Source organism: Sturnira hondurensis, unplaced genomic scaffold, assembly GCF_014824575.4.
Source record: "Sturnira hondurensis isolate 20B ecotype Veracruz unplaced genomic scaffold, ASM1482457v3 Scaffold0014615, whole genome shotgun sequence".
Lineage (NCBI taxonomy): Eukaryota > Metazoa > Chordata > Mammalia > Chiroptera > Phyllostomidae > Sturnira > Sturnira hondurensis.
Genome location: NW_028087246.1, coordinates 1,665,518 through 1,680,352, shown reverse-complemented (window position 1 = coordinate 1,680,352; position 14,835 = coordinate 1,665,518). Strand labels below are relative to the sequence as shown.

Genomic DNA, 14,835 nt, shown 5'->3' with positions numbered 1-14,835 from the left:
GGCTGGGGTAGGATGTCTCGGGCACAATGTGAATATAGGTTTCTGCTGATGGAAGATTGCCCCCTGCTTTTCTGGCAGTGACGGCCTCTCGCAGAGGATCTCCTTCACCCCTCTCCAGAAGAGGAGAAGAGGAAACACAAGAAGAAGCGCCTGGTGCAGAGCCCCAGTCCCTACTTCATGGATGTGAAATGCCCAGGATGCTATAAAATCCCCACGGTCTTTAGCCACACACAAACGGTAGTTCTGTGCGCTGGCTGCTCCGCTGTCCCGGCAGCCTACAGGAGGAAAAGCAAGGCCCACCGAAGGACGCTCCTCCAGAAGCAGCAGCACCAAAAGTACCCCGAATCAAGGTGAACAATGAACACATTTTGGAATTAAAAAAAGGGATTGCCCTGCCCCCCAACTCCCTCAGCCAAAACAGATGTGTCCGGGGGGGCCTACCTACCTCTCCTCCTAACACCAGGCGTTGGTACAGTAGGGGCTGAAGCCAGGGCCTGTGGCTCACAGCATTTCCTCCCAGCCTTCTTAAACCTTCATCACACCCCTAAAGTTTAGGTAAAACTGACATGCTTGACCTCCCCTATGAACACCAGCTGTCACAGGGACTCACATTCCCAGTGCCCCAAAGGGAACCAGCCCTGGCCAGGTAGGTGGGTAGATGATGAATGTCCCACTCCAAAATATGACCCTTTGGCCCTGGCTGGTGTAGCTCAGTGGATTGAGTGCGGGCCTGTGAACCAGTCGATCGCGGTTCGATTCCCAGTAAGGGCACATGCCTGGGTTGCAGGCCAGTTCCCCACAGGGGCCAATTCCCAGCAGGGGATGCACAAGAAGCAACCATACATTGATGTTTCTCTTTCTCCTCCCCTTCCCCTCTAAAGATAAATAAATAAAATATTTTAAAAAAAATATGATCCTTTGGCATGTGAGTTATTTTGAGCTGAGGGCCTACAAGACCTAGCAGACTCAGGGGGGAAAACTTTTTACCTCCTCAACTGCCTGAAAGAATTTAGACAGGGGGCGTGTTATCAGCAAGACAACTATTAACAGAGATTGCGTTCTTTTATCTGAAACAAATCTTTGGGGCAGGAAAAGGAGGGGGGCAGAGGAGTTGAAGGAAGAAGGAGAAAGACAGAGAGAAAAGTGGAGAAAGGCGACACCAGCAACTAGACCAGGACTATTCCTTGTTTTCCAAATCAGCTCTTTTCTGTCATTCTTCCTACCAAGTTCTGCTTGAGTGAACATGAGAAGCAAATTGTTTCAGGAACCCTAGTTTCATGTCTTGTACCTTGTGCTGTGGGGGCGAAGGAGGGGCAGAACGGCGCTCCAGAGAACCAGCCCGAGAGCAGACCCCAAGCCTTCCCACACGCGCAGAGGCTGACAAAGGCGCTGCCTTCCGGGCCTGCTGCCAAGAAGAGCTACCAGCGAAGAGTCCAGCCCTCGTTTTTATGCACCAAGTTCTGTGCTGAAACAGATACTTTTTAATCTACACAAATTTGGGCAAGTTCTTTGTGCCTCCTTTTTATCATCTGAAGATAGGGATAAGAAGGATAGGACTTGTCTTGTGGGGTTGCTGTGAATACATGCAGAGTGTTTAGCCCGGGGCAGGTAAGTAGGGAGAGAAGATCACTGAAATCGCTGCCTCCGTGTCCACGATTTCTCTATCCGTACGTGCAAACATGGAGACGTTCATGAACACAGTCTTTGCCCGTCTTGTGCACCGACCGCTGCATTTCCACGCAGCTTTCCCAACAGGGACAGCTGCACAGCAGGTTGTTGGGGGGATGAATAAGGAAACCCCTCTCTCCTTTCCTCTTCCCGTCCATTCATCCATGTCTTCCTCCATCTTCCTTCCTTCCTTCCTTCCTTCCTACCTACCTAGAAGGGCAGTCAAGTAGAGTAGCTTAACTCAAAGCAAAGGTTTTGTTTTCAATTGTGGTAAAATACATGTAATCTAAATTTGCCACACTAACCATGTTAAGTAGACAGTTCAGTGCCCTCAGGTACATTCACGCTGTTGTGCAACCGGGATCACCACCCGCCTCCGGAACTTTCTCATCTCCCCGAACAAGAAGTCTGTGCCCGTCAAGTAATAACTCCCGGTTTTCCCCTCCCCCAAACCCGAACGTGGGACCGCAGTTCTGTGCTCCGCCTCTCTGAATCCGACTGCTCTGGCTGCCTTATACAAGTGGAACCGTACAGTATGGGTCCTTTTTGTGACTTAGCCCACAAGTTTTGGAGTCACTAAAGCTCTGTGATCCTGAGAAACTTAACCTTCCTGAGCCTCCACTTCCTCATCTGTAAAACGACTATGATGATAGTACCTACGGCATAAGGTTGTGGTAGGGTTTAAATGAGATTTAAAAAAAAAGAAATCCTAGTTTCACTTTTTATCTTTATTGAAAACCAGGGAAATCAGAAAGGCCTTTTTGTCTTACAATATTTTCTAGGTCAAGGACAGAGAGAAGGAAGAAATATTCTTGGTATATGGCCTTTTTTTTTAAGGTCTTTGTAGTTTCCTGTTAATTTGGTACCTGAACCTTTGCCATGTAAATAACACAGGTAAAGATAAACTTCACTGGCCCTGGACTCTGACCTTTGCCTAACACCCACCCCCTCTTTGATCTGTCCTCCATCCCAGCACTGGAAAGTTTGGAATCACTGGCCTGCAAATTAGAGCCAGAGAATAAAGGGACGGAGCCTGTGGGTTTTAGACAAGCCTCATAAGAGAGGACGAAAATAACAGCGCCTCTGAAAGTCCTTCCCTCGTTAGCTGCTCTGCCTTCCTTTCTTCCTCAAACAGGTGACTTCGATGGGGTCAAGTCCCTTTCCATTTCCCTCGCAGGAGGCCCACCAGCTCTGTCACCCTCTCAAGTAACGGCCACCCAGCCTGTGTGCTGCTGGCCCTGACCTGCCTGAACCATTGCCTTAGGCAAGCCACCAGCGAGTTCATCCTTCTTCCTCACTGTTGCTGCGCACGGCCATGGGGTTCACCTGTGCTTCCTCTGTGGTTTCAAGGAGAGGCTCTGTGTGGTGAAACTCCGTCTCCTTTAAACGCCCGATAGTTCAGCTAGAAATCAAAAGCCAAGTCCAAAGGTCTTTCTCTTTGATTCTTTGAAAATACAATGAAATTCTTTTCTTAAGTCCAGTGTTGCTGTTAAGAAATCTCAAATCAGCCCTGGCTGGTGTAGCTCAGTGGATTGAGCACGGGCCTGCAGACCAAAAAGATCGCAGTTCGATTCCCAGTCAGGGCACATGCCTGGGTTGCAGGCCAGTTCCCAGCAGGGGACACACAAGAGGCAACCATACATTGATATTTCTCTCCCTCTCTCCTTCCCTTGCCCTCTAAAGATAAATAAATAAAATCTAAAAAAAAAAAAAAGAAATCTGAAGTCAGTCTGATTTTTTTGTTCCTTCCTCGACCTCTGCCATCCAGCTGCCTGGAATACAGATGCGATGCTCCCTGAATACAGGCAGAGTGGCTGACCCATTGAGCTGGTGCTGGAGCACAACCCGATGTCAGCTCAGGGCTTCTTGCTCCAATGCTTGGGCTTTCCCCACCCTAGCATCCCCATCTCCGCCCTGGGCAAAGTCGGTAGACAATATGGTAAGAGGCTGTGTCAACCAGACCCCAACAAGGATACGGGGTCCTTCCCCCAAACACTGGCTAAAACAACTGCTGGATGATCAGATTTAGGGCAGGGCTGCTCCTGCACCTTTGAATCCTCACTGTTTGCACATAGTAGGTGCTCAGAAACATTTATTTTATTGAATGGACATGCAAACTCTCCAACAAGAGATGGTTCAGCAGAGTTTTAGGGGGCAGGACACAGGGTAGCCAGAAGAGCAGATTGGGGTTTATATGCTAAAGGTGAGAGCTGAGTACTCACGTGTTCTGGGCCTACAGGGCCTTTGATCTACACTGTCTAACAGAGAGGAAGTAGAGAGTCTGGACCATTGCTGTCCAAGGATGCAGCCACTGACCACATGCAGCTGTTTACATGTCATTTAAATAAAACACAAAACTCAGTTCCTCCGGCGCACGGACCAGATTTCCGGTGCTCAGTAACAGCCACACGTGGCTAGTGGCTCCTGCATGGGACAGTACAGATAATGTAAAACAGTTCCATCTGCAGAATGTCCCATTGGACAAAACCCACCTGCACCCTTAGCATTAAAGGGAATGCATCCCCACTTCTGACCTGGCCTACTGACACCCTGCTGTCCCTGTCCTTCCCCCAGCAGAGATCAGAGCACCTTAGGGTCCCATGTCTGCCCCCAGCCTCTCCGCCCCCTCTGCCTCCAGGGCCAAGGGCAGTGCCCTGCCGGTAATAAGTACTTGTTGAAACATAATAAACCCTCAATTTGTTTTTGTTAAATGCTGAAGGCCCCAACCCTGCGTTAACTGACAGAAGTAACAGAAGAAACCCCTGCCTCCTCACTTCCCTCACTGCCTTATCCAGTGCCCACAGTCAGGGGCAGGCCCTGACTCTAAAGTTCCTCTCCCAAAACCACGAAGGCTTCTCGGACATCTGCTCCAAGTCTCAAAACGGCCTGATTTGGGAGGTATATTTGTTTGCATGATAATTCTGTCTTCCTCCCCCTTTTGCTGCCCTACATCTAGTAAGTGCTCAGTAAGTAACGGATGGATGGATGGGCGAACACAGGGCTCAGACAACAACCCCCCCCCAACACACACACACACACACACACACACACACACACACACACACACACACAGAAGCACTGCGGAAGCTGCCACCCTTAGAGGGCTGGGGAAGAAAGCCCCTGTCTCCCGCTCAGCTACCGGCTGGAGTGAGGAGAGCCCGGCTTGCACGCTTGGGGTCTGGCCCCACGCAGCCCTCGGGGGCGTGTCCTCCCTGGGTTGGGCGCCACCGCCAGGACAGTCCAGCAGCTGGGGCTGAAGTGCGGCGGCTGGGCTGCGGCGGCTGCAGAGGACTAGCCTCAGAGAGCATGAACCGCGAGCTGGAGGTGCTGGCGGCCCAGCCCGCGCTCCCGGGGGAGCCTCCATTCCAAGCGCTGGTGGAGGCGGCGGGCGGACGTGGGCAGGTGTTGCTGGTGGGCGAGCTGTGGGAGCGTGAGCAGAGCCGCGCACTGCTGCGGGACTTCGCCCGGGCCGTGTTCCCGACGGAGCAAGCCGCGGGCAAGCCGGGCAACGTGGTGGCCCAGGGCGCTGGGCCCGGCGCGCCGAGGGCTCCGTTGGCGCCAGGGATGGCTAAGGCGCGTGCTATCCACTCGCCGCTCGTCTTCGTACTATGCCGCGCGTCCTCTCTGGCCGCCAGGAAGCCGCGGCGCCGCCTGCGGGAGATGCTGAGGGATGTGCGTGACCGGCGGGCGGCCGGCGCGGCGCTGGTCGGGGTGCTGGTGGCTGAGGCCGGGCCCGAGGACGCGGTGGCGCCGGTGTTGCGGCGCCTGGAGGCTCTGCTACGCACAGTGTTCGGCAGTCAGGTGGGGGGCCCGGTACAGGCGGCCGCCTACAGCCCCAGCCACCCAGCCTCCAGCCTGGCAGTCCAGGCGGCTGCTAGCAGGGCCCTGCGAGACGCCGGTCCCTCGCAACCAGGTGAGGGGGCTTGAGGCCCGGGAGGGCGGGCGGGCGGTGGGGGCGGGGGGGGGTAAGGCCCCCAGGTTGCAACTCTTTAGCACCCCGCCCCCTTCGTGGTGCACCGACGCAAACGGGCCCTGAAAGGGGAGGTGCCTAGTATTGAGTCTTCCAGCCAGCTTGGAGTAGGCCCTGGGCCAGGGGTCGAGTCTGTCCAGTGAGGATCCTGAATGCATGGCAGAAAGGGGCTTAGGAAAACCGAGGGGACGAGCAACAGGGTTGTTGGACTAGGCTGGTCAAAGATCTGGGAGCTAGGGGGGGAGTTGGGAAGGGGAAGGAAATGGGAAAGACTTGGGTTGTACAAGTTTCACAGAGGAATTAGGACTGAACTGGGACTGGAGGGAGCAGCTTAGCGGTGCCAGAAGCTCCCAGGACGCCGCGCAGCGGGTGATGCGACGCTGGGGGAAGCCCCAGTGTGTAAGCGCAGCCGGCTCCTAGGAGGAAGGAAGGGGATAGATGCCAGATCTTGGAGGTGTGGGGCAAGGGTGTGAGGGACTGGCTGAGGGCACAGAATTTTCTAGTGCCTCTTGGCTACCCACCTTGGTCGCGCAGCCCCTGCTGTGTCTCCCTCCCTTCTCTTCACGCTCTCCCGAAGTGCGGGGAGGAGGGTGAGGGTCCTTTTCTGCCGCCGTGGTCAGAGGGGTCAGAATCTCCTCCACCCTGGCGCACAGGATTTTCCCAGGAGCTTTTCAGTGTTCTCGGATTAAAATACGGACATGAAGTTTGGCGGGTCTGGCAAAACTGGGAGATGCGGAGCGTGCTTTGCACTCCCTGCTCCCCCTTCCTCCGCCAGCCTGCTCTTCTCCAAGCCCTCCAGCCTTTCTTTTCAGCCTGTGCCGTGCCAAGCCTTCTTGTGAAGCCAGAGGCTGTGCTTTGCCTCCCCGGGCACTGCTGTGTTAATCAGAGGTGTTAACCCAGAGATGCCACCCTTGCAGGGGGGCCTTTTCCAGCAAGGAGCAGCCTTGGTACCTCCGATGTCACGGACATACCTGCCAGCCTTGGCCTCCCTGGGGAAGGGCCATCCTTCTCAGCTGTAGAGCCTGCCCTAACCTTTCCCCACCCCACCCCCGCCCCCTCCCCACTGGGGCTCACAACCCCTTTCCACCACCTCTGTGGGGGAGCCGGCTGAATTAGAAAGTCCAAACCTGCATGCTGAAAGACACAGGGCATGTCCTGAGATGGACTGTCATTCTGACTGTTGACGCAAGGGGGCTCGCTGACCCGGCCCCTTGGGGGACAATTTTCTACCCCACAGACAGCTGGTGCTTAGAAAATTCTCTGAGCCCTTAGTGTCTTAACTCTCCCATTCCCAAGGAATTGCTTTTAATTCCCCAGAGCCAAGCTTGCTCTGACCTAAGCTTTTGTACACACGTTGCAATTGCCTGGAGTGAAAAGCTTTTTCCTTCATTCCGCCTCTTAACCTGACCAATCACATTGTACCATTCACACCTGGACTTCCTCCTCCAGGAAGCCTTCCCTGACCCCCCCTTACTCCTTTGCAAGTTCAAAAGTGAAATCCCTAAACCCTCCTCTGCTCTCTAATCTCTTACCACGTGGTTTTGTCACTTTCCCTTGTGAGTTTAATCACGACTATATTCCCATTTCCCAGCACCTGCCTGGCATGCGGAATCCTTGTTCAGAGTCTAACACAAGAAAGTTTTACACTTGGCATGTGGCTCAATCTCTACTGTGTTAAACTCATTTCTACTTTTATTTTTTTTTAATACTGAACAATATGAAACCTTTCCTTAATGACTAAAGGTCTTGAGTGTAGTTATAACTGGTTGTCCACTAACTTCTTCTGGGCTTTTGCAGTGGGCAGCACCGCCCACCCGTGCACATTGCTAAGGGTTTGCTAGCAGCTGCATCTGGCTTTTTAAAGTCTCCCAACCTCCTTCCCCCGCCGCCTCGTGGTTGTTCTCACACTTTTAGGTTGCCTGCCTCTGGGCGTGCCCTTTTACCCAGTTTGTGCCTAATCCAGCTGCCTTTGGGTTGAAAAACTAAGAATCCGGTCTTGTTAGAACCGGGTGCAAATTAGGAGTAAATAAGCCCCAAGTAAAGAAAAACAAACAAGGCTTTCTGTGTTTGGCTGCCTGGAGTCTTTTTTTTTTTTTTAACTCTGTTGCAATTACCTTATTCCAGGATAGTTGGGGCTCTTAGGAAACTAAAATCAACATATGAGTGTTTTGTTCGTGATTATCAAAAGAAGATTAAGTATTCATGTTAAGAAATAGTTTGAACTAAAACTCAGGGAAGTTACTGCTCCTTCAGTATTTTTTTTAGTGTTTTCTTTGGTGCTAGGTAATTGTAATTCATTTCGTGTCATTCTCTCACCGTCCCTTCCCCCAACATGGGACCTACACCAGGGATAAAATGAGGATAAAATGGTGTAATCTGTGTACACATGTAAAGCAATCCTTTTCTTCTTGTTCTTTTTTTTTTTAAGCCCCAAAACTCCACCCCCTTTTGCAAATCGGAATCTTTGTTTTTAATCGGGTGGCTGAAACTAGGACACTTGACGGGCTGAAGCCCTTGGTTTGCTGAACAGAAAATCTTTCAGTGGTGTCAGGCGCCATCTGACCCTCTGTCTCAGGCACTTTGTGTTCCTTCTAGCAGAAGGAGCCTGGGAGAGACCCGGCCTCCCATCGCTGCTGGCATGCTTCTCCTGGGGTCCCTGGAGCCGCAGGAAGGACCCATATGCCACCTCCCCCAGTGGCCCAGCTCAGGGTGAGTGTGTTGGCTTCCTGGCCTCCTGGCCTCTGAGACCCGGTGCTTGGGATTATGGGAGCGGTTACATGCACAGGGACCTCAGGGAGAGAGGGGCCCAACATCCACGGAGCACTGGCCGTGTGTGCAGGGTGTGGGGGAGCAGTGTGCGGTGCCCCTGCCACCGGCACCAGCACCCAGGCTCAGTCAGCAGGGCTCTAGCCCAGGAGCCTCCACCCAGGGAAGGTGGTGCGGGCAGGGCTGCCACTCAGGTGTAGGGCATGTGGGCAGTGAGGCACACGGAGCCAGATGCATGGTCTCATAGAGCAAGTGACATGTCAGTGGGCATCCGGGGATTTTCTTAGGCAGAAATGGGAAGATCTGAGGAGGGGGTATCGTGAACAAAGGCTTGACAGCAAGCATAATGTCGTTGCTCAGAAAGGGGACCACTGTCGACAGTGTCAGAGGTCAGATGCAGAAGGAGACTGGCGAGGGCTAAGGCTGACGCGGAGAGTGGGGATCGAATGGGGACCCCGGACCTGAGTCTCAGGAATAGTGAGCCCCTGGCAGTTTCTGAGCAAGGGTGTGGAGACTACGGGTGTGTTTAGAGATGTGACTGAACTCGAGGGACAGAGAGCCACCAGAAGCAGAGCCCAGCTGGGAGGGGACTGCATAGTCCCAGGAGGGACATCAAGTGGCCTGGACCCAAGGGGAATGTGTTAGAGTGGAGAGGAAGGAGCCCGCCAGCCCGGGAGCCATTTCTGGGGTGGAACCATCAGGCTGCTAAGTGGAGGCGGAGGAGAAGGAAAAGGGAAAGACAGCAGGGCCCACGGAGGCGCTCTGCAGGCTGTGCTGCCACCCAGCTGCTTGCTGCCTCACTGCGAGGATTCGGGCCGAGGAGTGCATGGTCAGGCGATTTCGTCCCAGTGTGAACATCGTAGGGTGCGCTCGCACCACCGGGGGGGTCTAGCCCGCTGCTCACCGGGGCCGAGTGGGGCCGCCTGTTGCTCCTGGGCTTCGAGACTGGACAGCACATTTCTGTACAAAACAACGTGAGATTAAATCAAGCACCAGAGCAAATGATGCAAATAGAAAGAGTATCGTCCAAATCAGGGGTGTCAAACTCATTTTCACCAGGGGCCACATCAGCCTCGAGGTTGCCTTCAAAGGGCCAGACAATTTTAGGACTGTATAAATGTAGCTGTTCCCTAGCTGTTAAGGAGTTGGAATTACATTTGGCCCTTTGAAGGCAACCACAAGGATGATGTGGTCCCCGGTGAAAATGAGTTTGACATCCCTGGTCTAAAATGATAAAAAGTATAGTAAATGTGTAAACCGTTAACGTTGTCATCTGTTACCATTATCAGGCATTATGTGCTGTGTGTTCTTGAATGCACTTTACCTTTGTATGACTGGCAGCCAGTGGGTGTGTTTACGCCCACTTCCCCACCAGGCCACGGGGACTTTTCAGCTCCATTATACTCTCCTGGGACCACCATCTACATGTGGTCCATCACTGATGGAAATGTCGTTCTGGGGCGCATGACTGTCCTCAGGGGAGCAGGTTGTACCCAGTGGAATTTGTGTGACTGCACCCCCAAAGTGTACTGGACAGCATAGCTTCTAAATAGAAACATTGGGTAGTGCTTTAAAATGAACTTCCATGGTGTCTCTTTTATTTAAAAAATCGTTAGTGGATGTTACCAGTCTTCTATCGCTGAGTAACAAGTTACCACCAATTTAGCAGCTTAAAACAGCACCCATCTGTTCCCTCACCCGTTCTGAGGGTCAGGCTTCTGGGCCCAGCTAAGCGAGGCCTTCTCTTCATGGCCTCGGGGACCTCAGGCTGGGACGGACTGCATTTCTCTCTGGAGCCTGGATCCTCCCTCAAGCTCACGCAGTTGTTGGCAGAATTCCTTTGTTTGCCACTGAAGGACTGAGGTCCCTGCCTTCTCTCTGGCTGTCACCTCCGAGGGGCCCCGCAGTTCCCTCCCCTAGCTGCTCCTGCAATTGGTGGAGACTCTCCAGGCTCCTATAAGGAACAATCGCAGGAGTGGCTCTCCGTCACTTTTGTCATACAGGTGCCCAAATCAAGGGAGGGACTATCCTGTCATATGCCTGGATGTCACCCCCCCACTCAAGGAAGGGAATTATGCAGGATGAGAACCCCAACAAGTGGGAATTTTTGAGGCCTTCTTAGAATTCTACCTATCACAGTCAAAAATTCAGCAACTACAAATGAAGGAACACAAATATTAAGAAATTATTCACCTACTTCCATCACTCAATGGTTAGTACCAACCCGTATTTGGGATAGACCACTCTGGCCCTCTGTGTACCTATATCTTCTTGTACTATTTTAATTTTAATAAATTTACTTCTATATTGTATATGGATCATCTGCATCAGATAGTTAAAATTCGTAATTGCAAAAATGTTAACTGCAACCTCTCCATCATCATTTTGGATGTATCTGCAAGCTAAAGGAAAATTAATCAAAGGAATAAAATAATATTATGTAAATCTTAACTTTCCTTTGTGGCATATTACACATTGCTTACTCTCCTGTAGAACTGAATGTATTGAAATGCAAATTGCATCAATAGACTATACGTATGCATTTGTAATATGGAGAATGATATGGAATCACACATACCAACATTTCTACCATACGTGTTTGGAATGTGCTTCCTTCGTCAGTAGAGTATCATGACTGCACAGTGTCCCACGGCAACAATTACATGTCAACAGCATCTTTTATCCTTTTTTTAGGTGATTATAGATTCACACACACTTTAAGAAATTGTACAAAGAGATCCTGCCTACACTTCACCCAGTTTTTCCCAATGGTCACATCTTGCAAAACTGTAGGATGGCATCACAGCCCGGATATTGACATTGAAACAATCCACAGATCTTACTCAGATTCCCCCAGTTTTACTGATACGTGTGTGTGTGTGTGTGTGTGTGTGTGTGTAGTTCCATGGAACTTTAGACATCGGTTTGAAAGCCTGAATCCCACGGTGTGGGTGAGCCAGTTCATCCGACCGATCTCTGTTGGACTTCGAATCGGTTAGGACGGAACTGATTTCAGGGAAAGAAACTGGGACTCAAACTAGTTATCTCACCTGAAAGAACCTGGACTCAGCTTCAGGGCTGGTTGACCCAGGGGCCCCCGCAGGGACTCAGGTTCTTGTCTTCTCTCTCGGGGCCCTCCTGCTGTCGTCCCATCCTTGCTCTGGTAGCAGGGCGGCTGCAGCATTTCCACTAATTGCTTTCAATGATTTCCTTAGGATAAAATCCTAGACATGGAATTGCTGGGTCAAAGAGTATGTGTATTTTTAAGGCTTTTGATATATATGTTGTTGTTGTTGTTGTTTAAGTAGATAGTCCCTGGAGCCCATTTCTTCCCTTCCATCCCTAGCTCACTTACTGAGAAACGCCATCTTCTGATCAGGGGATCCCCTCTTGTGTTGCAGGTAACTTCCAGGACCCCGAGGAGGAGCTGGCGCTGACAGTCATACTTCCCAACGGAGACTGTGAGAATCCCGGAAAGGCATCGGGGGCCTGCCATGGAGCTGTCCAAGCTCCCCCAGCTCCTCCCGAGCCCGCTGGGGACTCGAGATGAAGGAACCCCTCCGTGGGCTGTGCCAGCTCTGACCTGCAGGCTGGGGGCCGGCTCCTCATCACTGAGTCCTCAGGTCTCCGTGTTGACATTGGGGTGGCCGTCACTAGGAAGACCCCACCTTCTGGGGGGCTGCCACTTGGTCAGATTCCCAGTAATGCAGCGGGACTTAGGAAGCGAAGCCAGACCTACGAAAACAGACCATCTGACAATTTGCCGCCCACCTCATATTTGGTCACGCCAATCAGAGTGAGGTGGTCTCTCTCTCTGTGCCACTGAGACGGAGGGCGGTCCACGTTGAGGCCCTGTGGTGCGGTGGCACCCGCGGTTGCATGCATGGACGTCCATCATTTCAGGTGTGACTGGAAAAAACCCTGGACCAGAAGTCATCAGATTGCGGGGGCAGGGGGTCTTGGACCAGTCACTCAACCAGTGGCCAGACTACCCCGCCCCGGCAGCACTAGAAATGTGTGCGTGCGTGCATGTGTGTGTGTGTGTGTGTTGGCAGGGTCACTGGGACTGTGGCAGGCCCCTGGCATCTAGCAGGCGTCTCACGTTATGCAGGACAAACTCCAGCAGCTCAGAACTGTTCTGCTCAAAATGCCCATCATGGCACCTTGGAGAAACTCTGAATGAGTCCATCTCTTCTCTCTGTCAAATCCTAGGAAAAGTCCCCCAGAGCAGAGAGGGTTGGGCTTCCTGGGACCCTCACCCCTGAGAAAGCTGGAATAAAGACCCCACTGCCACCTGGGCCAGAGGGGCCAGAGTCAGGATGCTCCGTGTGCTGCTGGCCTGGGACAGAAATAGCCTTACACACCTGTGAGAAGAAAGGGCTCTCTTTCTTCCTCATGGTGACAGTGACTTTCTGGGCCAAGTCCTTGAGAATAAGGATGCTGGGAATGGTCCACAGCACCAAACAGAAGGGAAGTTAGGTTATGGATTGATACCATAGGGCATAAGGCTTGCTCTCAATCTCAGGTCCTAACCCAAGGTCAAAGCCGACCCAGCCTGAAAGTGCTGAGTGCCTGAATCCTTTTGTTCTCTGTCTCTGAGTCAGACAAGGTCAGTGATGTTCCCTTAAAAGTCAGCAAGGCCAACTGTTCACTCAGAGGGAATTCTTCATTACCCTCCTCCCCCGTGTCTTCCTCACCTGCCTCTGGAGAAAGCCAGTCTTTGGAATGGCAAGGCTAGCTCTCGATCTTCCCGCGTAGGAAGTGCTATCCAAGGGAAGCAGCTAAATTCCTTCTCTTGTGCGGGATTCATTCAGCGGACGTGCAGTTGTGCCTGCTATTCGCCCAGCAGCCTGCCAGCTGCTACAAACCCTTCATGAGTTGTTTCTGCTCTCTCTGTGACGGTGCCAAAATGGGGAATGGGAAACCTCCTGTGGCTGGGGGGTGAGGTTAAAGAGGACCCCTTCCCACCCTACGCCTCCGTTTTCCCCTACAACAGGGAGCCTGATCCCTATCCGTGTGAGGGCAGGCAGGACGCCATCTTATCTGCGGTGGCTTGGCAGCATGTGTCATTTTAATCATGCAAAGCCACCTCACCGGTAGAAGGGCCCAGCTGGCTTCCTTCTGCACAAGAATGAGCGCAATGAATTACTGCTGATTTTGGTTTTAGGGGGACTGGAATCACTGAAGCTCCTATATTTTTTTTCTATTTTTCCATTAATTTCTTTGTAATGATTTGATTAGAATTTTATTATTTGGTGGGGGGAGGGAGCTTTTCTTAAGTTAGAAAATTGTCTAAGGCAGAAGTCACAGGGGCATCAGCCTCTCCCATATTTAAAAACTTCAGAGTTCGTTGTCGATATTTGAAACCCAGGAGATTGCACATAAAAAAAAAAGCTTGGTTTCTGGGTGGAGGATGGGGTGTGCTGTCATCTCCACTTTGCTGCAGTGCCACCCACACACGTGGGCCCCTCTCCCCATGCCCAGCCCTCCCCCCCACTGCACTTCACTTATAAGTGACCCCTGCAGGGTCCTGATGGGCATTTGAGTGTAAAGGGTGGTTCACACATTTTTTCATGACCTTCAGTGTTTCCTGTGAATGGTTGAAGAGAGAAGGTCTTTCTTGACTAAGGTTTAAGTTCTGCCCCCAGTTGATAGAGATGGGACCCCTCCCTCCGTCCCGGCCCATTTCGGCTCCGTGAGACATGGCCAAGACACTCACAAGGCTTTTAGGAACTGCCNAAGCTTGGTTTCTGGGTGGAGGATGGGGTGTGCTGTCATCTCCACTTTGCTGCAGTGCCACCCACACACGTGGGCCCCTCTCCCCATGCCCAGCCCTCCCCCCCACTGCACTTCACTTATAAGTGACCCCTGCAGGGTCCTGATGGGCATTTGAGTGTAAAGGGTGGTTCACACATTTTTTCATGACCTTCAGTGTTTCCTGTGAATGGTTGAAGAGAGGTCTTTCTTGACTAAGGTTTAAGTTCTGCCCCCAGTTGATAGAGATGGGACCCCTCCCTCCGTCCCGGCCCATTTCGGCTTCCGTGAGACATGGCCAAGACACTCACAAGGCTTTTAGGAACTGCCTGGTCGCTCTTTTCTAGCAGGCTTCAGAAGAGTTAAGTGCTGGGAGGGACCTTGGTGGTGGGTCTCCCCTCCAAGGACGATTACCAGCTCTGAAAGCTGGGGTGGGCCTGTCTGAGGGTAGACACCCCAGGTGAAGTGAGTGGTGCCTGCAGCCTTGGGCGCGGGGCCTCCAGTTGGGTCGTGGTCCGGGCTCATGGGTACTAATCTTTCTAACGTGGCAGTTGTATTGCATCTGACTTGAGTTGGTAATTCCTTAGGTCTAATAAAGCCAGGCAGCTCCTCGCTGCTGTCTGAGCAAAAATGGAATGGATCTTCCCCTTTATTCTCTGGAGTTGCTCCTCTCAGGA

At 52.1% G+C, this 14,835-nt stretch overlaps 1 protein-coding gene across 1 annotated transcript; it reads left to right on the top strand.

Annotated features, from left to right (window-relative positions):
* The first annotated feature begins 4,879 nt into the window (after window positions 1-4,879).
* On the top strand, window positions 4,880-14,108 carry CUNH2orf72 (chromosome unknown C2orf72 homolog). The gene is made up of 3 exons (XM_037063553.1): window positions 4,880-5,581; window positions 8,234-8,347; window positions 11,806-14,108. The coding sequence occupies exons 1-3, from the start codon at window positions 4,975-4,977 to the stop codon at window positions 11,952-11,954; spliced, it is 870 nt and encodes a 289-aa protein (XP_036919448.1). The 5' UTR covers window positions 4,880-4,974; the 3' UTR covers window positions 11,955-14,108.
* The last annotated feature ends 727 nt before the right edge of the window (window positions 14,109-14,835 follow it).

Excerpts from the sequence above, each read along its gene's own strand:
- CUNH2orf72 (XM_037063553.1), top strand. The coding sequence starts at position 4,975 with ATGAACCGCGAGCTGGAGGTGCTGGCGGCCCAGCCCGCGCTCCCGGGG. Across the intron at positions 5,582-8,233 it reads CGCCGGTCCCTCGCAACCAG|CAGAAGGAGCCTGGGAGAGA; the intron begins GTGAGGGGGCTT and ends TGTTCCTTCTAG. Across the intron at positions 8,348-11,805 it reads CCCCAGTGGCCCAGCTCAGG|GTAACTTCCAGGACCCCGAG; the intron begins GTGAGTGTGTTG and ends CTTGTGTTGCAG.